Below are 6,691 nucleotides of genomic sequence, written 5' to 3'. Positions count from 1 at the left end.
AATTGATGGTTGTTCATCTGTCTAATCTGTCTACAAAGTATATTTGTAGTGGGGAAAAAAAGATAAACTAGCAAGTTCTATCTGCCTAAACCCATTTGAACTGCAATACAATCACAAGCCTGAACAAATACAGACTGACCAATCAAAACACATCCCACTGGGCACACTGCTTGAATCAACGTTGTTTCCGCATTATTTAAATGAAATTACATTGAGCCAACACGGAATAGACGTTGAATTGACGTCTGTGCCCAGTGATTCGTTGCTGTCTCATCGTTGTTCAGTGATGACAGTCATTCGTCTTATGATTAGAATACATTTCTTAACGTATTTGATGATCTGTTTTGACCCTTTCTTGGTAAAATAGTGTTATTTATAATTGATGTATTCAAATAGCTAGTTTTCTTCAAAACTGAACATGTCTAATTCAGAAGTGTCAGATAGGTTCTATCTGCAATTACACACCCCCTAAAAAACGATTAACAAATGTCTCAGGATTTTGATACTCTTTAGGTAGCTTCAAGGTCAGGACCTTAATGATTCATGAAAGAACAATTCACTAGAGAACAGTTCTGAGATCTGGGATGTGAAAACCTTGATGCTCAATATCTCAGCTATGATTTGCGCAGATAGAACCTTATACTCCCAAGGTCATGCTGTGTAGATGATTCACAGTAGTCATAGTGTATGGTTTGGTATACTTTGAAATCAATGGTTTTTGTTTGGAATACATTTTAAAGTGAAAAATCTTAGTCTCAGCTAATTACATTAATTCACGACTGAATTAATAGATTTAAGTAAAAATGTCACTGTTATTCTACACCTGTTGTTTATGAAGCATGGGGAATTGCCCTACAGTAAACCAACTTCTGGTAGGCTTGGGTTGACTTAGCGGTGAGTGGAATGGATTTACATTGGTAACAATGCATACAGTCTTACATTTTAAACAGTCATCAATTGACACCTTTGCTTGTTCCACAAGTCTCTTATGACAATTCTATTAATTGCAACACAACCACCATTTTGTTTATAATTCAACTCAGCACTTTTCCACCTACATTGTTTATCACTATGGTTGAAAATTACATTATGATGCCTGGAGGTTACAGTTCTTTATGCTCTTTCAACCATTCATACATAACCCATTCTCATCACTTCCTCATTGTTGCCATTGTCTAAAGTATTTAATGATCTACTCATCCTCTATTGTTCCGGTAAGCAAGGGTGGAGGCCGATGACATCACTAATTCCCGTCAGACCAACTCCTTGAATGCCCTAGTCCTTGAAGTTTGCAGTGTGTACTTTGCTGTATTTAAACAGGGGGATATTGCTTTTCAACAGTGAAACTTAAAAAACTGCAGGATGAGAACATTTTATACATTCTCAAGTTTCGGTGGTAAATGATGCCACACACACTCACCTGTCTCGCAAGAGCGATGACATCACCTGCAACAGAGGAGCATTCTCTTTGATGAGAACTGAACAAAGCTCACCACATGGTCTTTTGTTATGAGATGGCACCACCCTGTGGTTGAATCTGGTACTTCTCATCTTCAGACTATTGCAGTAGCCTATGAAAAACACAATTTGATGGACCTCCCCTAGGAGGAAACAGCACCGCTAAGAAAATTGTAATAACAAATAAACTGCATACACAGAGAAATGGTGTGCTCGGCAAAATAAATAATGATAATTTTACAAAACTACTTCCAGAGGACAAAAAAATGCAATATGTTTTGCTCCCTAATCATTGTTGCATGTAAGACGCATGGCGTTAGAATACAGTATGAAATAACTTAGGACACATGCAACTTAGGTTTCATCGGTTTTTAAAAGCTATCATTTTTTTTTCGGAACAGCGTGGGCAACACAAATGGAAAACAAACCATATACAGCCTTACATGAATGACACATGCAACTCTACAAATAAACACGTAAAACATAGTTGGGCCAGCCAACATAAAGTATGACCTTCACAATACAACAAGACACAACAGCCAAACATAAAGGGGGAAAAAAACACATGAACGACATGAGGTGCAGTGGGGTTACAATACCAGCAGGTGGAGGCATAGAGTACAGGATAGTACAGTATAGTACAGTGCCGTGATCGAAGCCAATCACACCAACCAGAGGTGAAATCACTTCAGGTAACTCCGTTTACAATCCAACTGCATGGGAGTATATCTTCGACTACATCCAGAAACACTGTTTAAATAAGCACAGGGCTTAATTAACGATGACATACTGTAGCATCACCTGCTAAGACCAATAGAACCATTGTTGAGAGAAAATCCTTTTAACAACCTTCCAACTACAGTAGTTGCAAAATGCCATACAGTACTGTACTACGATCTCATACAGTCAGTGCTTGTTGGAGTGAACAGAGCCTGGTTAAGACTCCATCTGACAGGCAGACAGGCAGGCAGGCAGGCAGTGTGAGACAGGATGGTAGACATTAGTGGGAGACCATCAAAGGGAGGGCGGATCCATAAGGCACATGTTGGAAACGTTCCTTCAACATCTATTCCATGTTGGTTCAACCTAATTTCATTGTAATGACGTGGAAACCATGTTGATTCAACCAGTATGTGCTCAGTGGGATAGTAAGTAGTGTGTGTCTACTGTACATGACAGTAGCTGGTGCAGTTTGGTTCCATATTTCATATTTTCTCTGTTTGTTTTTGTGTTATGGCGGTAACCTTTGGGACAATGTTCAACACTGGTATATTATTACTTTGTCCAAGTCAGTGAATAAATGTTTTTTTTTTTCTCAACCCTGCAACCAAAATCAATACTTTCTCTTTTATTTTATTTAAATAAAATATCGCTTCAATCCCCACAGCATAGCAATGTGTGGGGAGTTTCCATCAAATGTAATCGAACAAAATTAAATAAAAAAAATATTGAACAAAGACACATCGAGGAGGAACAAAAAAACATGAGGCAAGGTCATCCAAGAATTAAAGAAAACCCATGAAACACACAACACATCTGACGCTGACAGGTTAACTGTGAACAGTAAACGTTGAATAATTACAATACAGTACATGAGTTCCAGATTCCTTTCAAACTCTGAAAATGCGGTGGCTAAAGAACAGCGTTAAACATTTCAATACTGCATTGAAAAAGGAGGAAATGAAATAAGAATAACCCTAGACTGACAGTGTGTGACCACTGGCCCTGTTTTTCAGCAGGGAAAAGACAGCATTTCCTTGAGCAATACAATGCTTCATTGACCTGACCTTATGAATCTTTCATTGAATGACCTATGAATCTTTCAACTACATTTGAGTTGGTGTGGCCTGCAGGATATTCACTGGGAAAAGCCAAGGTGCACCCAGTAATCTGTATACAGTGCATTGAGTGGATAAGAATGCGTGGTCGAATCTATCCACTTCATAAAATAGAGAAGACACAGCAATTCCCTAGTACAGTCCTGTCAATCATTTTGATTTAGGCCTGCCGGTCAGAAAACATTATAAAATGCTACAAATGAATTCATAAATTAATGATTATACATATTTGGTCCTGTGCGCTCAATAAATGACCTTAGTATAATATATAGAGAAAAACTATAATACTGTGGTCCTACTGTCTACACTGAACAAAAATATAAACGCAACATGTAAAGTGTTGGTCCCATGTTTCATGAGCTGAAATGAAATATTTCCAAACACACAAAAAGCTATTTTCTCTAAAATGTTGTGCACAAATTAGTTTACATCTCTGTTCGTGAGCATTTCTCCTTTGCCAAGATAATCCATCCACCTGACAGGTGTGGCATATCAAGAAGCAGATTAAACAGCACCTTGTGCTGAGGACAGTAAAAGGCCACTCTAAAATGTGCAGTTTTGTCACACAACACAATGCCACAGGTGTCTCAAGTTTTGAGGAAGTGTGTAATTGGCATACTGACTGCAGGAATGTCCACCTGAGCTGTTGTCAGAGAATGTAATGTTCATTGCTCTAACATAAGCTGCCTCCACTGTTGTTTAAGAGAATTTGGCATCTCGATCATCTGTGACCAGCCACCCGGACAGCTGATGAAACTTTGGGTTTGCAAAACCGAAGAATTTACACACAAACTGTCAAACGTCTCAGGGAAGCTCATCAGCCTGCTTGTCGTCCTCACCAGGGTCTTGACCTGACTGCAGGTCGGTGTCGTTACCGACTTCAGTGAGCAAATGCTCACCTTCGATGACCACTGGCACGCTGGAGAAGTGTGCTCTTTGTGGCTGAATCCCGCTTTCAACTGTACCAGGCAGATGGCAGACAGCGTGTTTGGTGTCATGTGTTAGTGGTTTGCTGATGTGAACAGAGAGCGCCCCATGGTGGTGGTGGGGTTATAGTATGGGCAGGCATAAACTACGGACAACGAACACAATTGCATTTTATCGATGGCAATTTGAATGCAGAGAGATCCTGAGGTCCATTGTCGTGCCATTCATCTGCCGTCATCGCCTCGTTTCAGCACGATAATGCACGGCCCCATGTCGTAAAGATCTGTACACAATTCATGGAAGCTGAAAATGTCCCAGTTCTTCCATGGCCTGCATACTCACCAGACATGTCACTCATTGAGCATGTTTGGGATGCTCTGGACTGACGTGTCCGACAGTTTCTTCAAGTTACAGCCAATATCCAGCAACTTCGCACAGCCATTGAAGAGGAGTGGGACAACATTCCACAATCAACAGCCTGATCAACTCTATGTGAAGGAGATGTGGTGACAAATGGTGGTCACACCAGATACTGACTGGTTTTCTGATCCACGCCCCTACCTTTTTATTAAGGTATCTGTGACCAACAGATGCATATCTGTACTTCCAGTCATGTGAAATCCATAGATTATGGCCTACTCAATTTATTTCAATTGACTGATTTCCTTATATGAACTGTAACTCAGTAAAATCATTGAAATTGTTGCATGTTGCATTTATATTTTTGTTGAGCGTAGTTTACCATACATGGGTATTTAAAGAGTCTTAATATTAATACGGTAGCATCATCAGTAACCTGGATATATTAGTACAAACGTGGACATTGTGCTGAAGCAACACAAAATCTAAACAAGGCTCACGTAGAGTGGGGCGAGTGACAAACTAAACCTAGCAGTGCTCAGTCATTAAATATCTCTGGTTCAACGACTGCATCGGTAGAGTTCTGCATGGGAGTTGCTGCAGTCTGTTTATTGCGGGTCTCTGTCTCTCTGTATCCAGTGTTGTCTGCTCTGAACTCTGATTTGAGCTGTACATTAGATGGAGACCGTTGAACTCCCTCACGCTGTCATAACACAAGGCATTGTGTGGCTCGTGGCGGAAAACAATGTAATCCTGCACCGGGGGCGTGTTTTGACAGAGTTGCGCAAATCAATATCATGACGGAAAACACAAAGCGTAGAAAGAAGCACCAAAGGAAGATGGAGGAGAAGTAAGAAGCTCTTCAAAAAACTAAAATATACCTCATGGTAATGGTAAGATGCCTCATTGTTAAAGGTAACATAGGTATCAATGTTTGAGCCGAAATGACAGATGTCCTACTGGTAGAGAAATTCCACTGTAGGGTAAAATGTTGTTAGGATGTCAAGGCAGGATGAGAGAATCAAACCACATTGCTTATTATCGTCACACAGAGAGTCTAGAATGCGGTTTCAAAAGAAAAGAAAGCAACAACACCTCAAATAAAAGACGGGGCTAGGATCAGCGGTCATGGCCAGGCTTTGGAGAGCAAGGGACCATTCACCTTCTCCTTCTAACCACTAGGGTCATTTGGTCCAGTATACTGTATGCCATAGGACAGTCTGGGTTAAGAAAGCCAGAGGCTAAGATCCAGAGCCTAGAGAACAGTTCATTCATATAATGATTTTAGCCATGCTTACGCTACCAGCTGTCATATGAAACAATCTCCTCATTCTACCCAGCCCAGCAGATAGGTGCAATAAAATGTGTTGTTTTCCAGGGTCAGCCATTTTAGTATGGCGCCCTTGGAGCAAATGAGGGTTAAGTACCTTGCTCAAGGGCACATCGGCAGATTTTTTTTACCTTGTTGGCTCGGGTATTCGAACCAGCAACCTTTCGGTTACTGGCCCAATGCTCTAGCCGCTAGCCTACCTGCCGCCCCAAGACAGTACGGTCTTGTCTTTCTCCTCCTGTACAACGGAACTTCCATGGGAAGCATTGCTAGGTTGGAGCAGGCAGGCAGGGGCAGTGGTATGACTGGTGGATGTAGACTTAGAGGTTAAGGTTCAGTGAGGACCAGAGGAGGCCATCTGTGATCAGCTGTGGTAGCTGGGCACGGCTTGCTGTTTCTGGGAGAGGCGCAGCAGCTCCTCCCTGATGGCCTTGATGAGGGAAGCAGAGGAGTGATTGGGGGGAGAGCAGGACTCCTCTGGAGGGTAGCCGAATCCGGTTGTGTGTGTTTCCAGGTGGGCCAGGGGGGATGAGGGCTCCCTTAGTGCACTTCTACTAGGCATCTGGAACATAGAGGAGGAGGAGTAGTCAGGGTAGCCCAGAAGAACCTGATGCAAACAGGGAAGGAGGGACAGAAGAAGAGGGAAAAGAGAAGAGAAAGAAGTTTTAGGAGAAAAGAGGAAAGTGTGTGTTTTTACATTGCTTATTTCACTACAGTTCTCAATAGATCATGGGAACGTTCATCTCTACAGATTGACAGCTAGGAGGTAAAATAACTA

At 41.5% G+C, this 6,691-nt stretch overlaps 1 protein-coding gene across 2 annotated transcripts in view; it reads right to left on the bottom strand.

The window, feature by feature from the left end:
* Positions 1-1,812: 1,812 nt before the first annotated feature.
* The window catches only part of si:ch211-1e14.1 (UPF0606 protein KIAA1549), a 92,255-nt gene continuing 87,376 nt past the window's right edge, over positions 1,813-6,691 (bottom strand). Inside the window, exon 21 of one of the 2 annotated variants that reach the window (XM_020481035.2) lies at positions 1,813-6,520. In XM_020481035.2, coding sequence (XP_020336624.1) covers positions 6,278-6,520 — 243 coding nt within the window. In that variant the 3' untranslated portion in view covers positions 1,813-6,277. The remainder of the gene's footprint in view (positions 6,521-6,691) is intronic. The other variant, XM_031822963.1, reaches the window with a different exon arrangement.

The sequence above is a fragment of the Oncorhynchus kisutch genome, linkage group LG4 (assembly GCF_002021735.2).
Source record: "Oncorhynchus kisutch isolate 150728-3 linkage group LG4, Okis_V2, whole genome shotgun sequence".
In the NCBI taxonomy this organism is placed as follows: Eukaryota; Metazoa; Chordata; class Actinopteri; order Salmoniformes; family Salmonidae; genus Oncorhynchus; species Oncorhynchus kisutch.
Note: the sequence above shows the minus strand (reverse complement) of the source record. Positions and strands in the feature narration are given on the sequence as shown.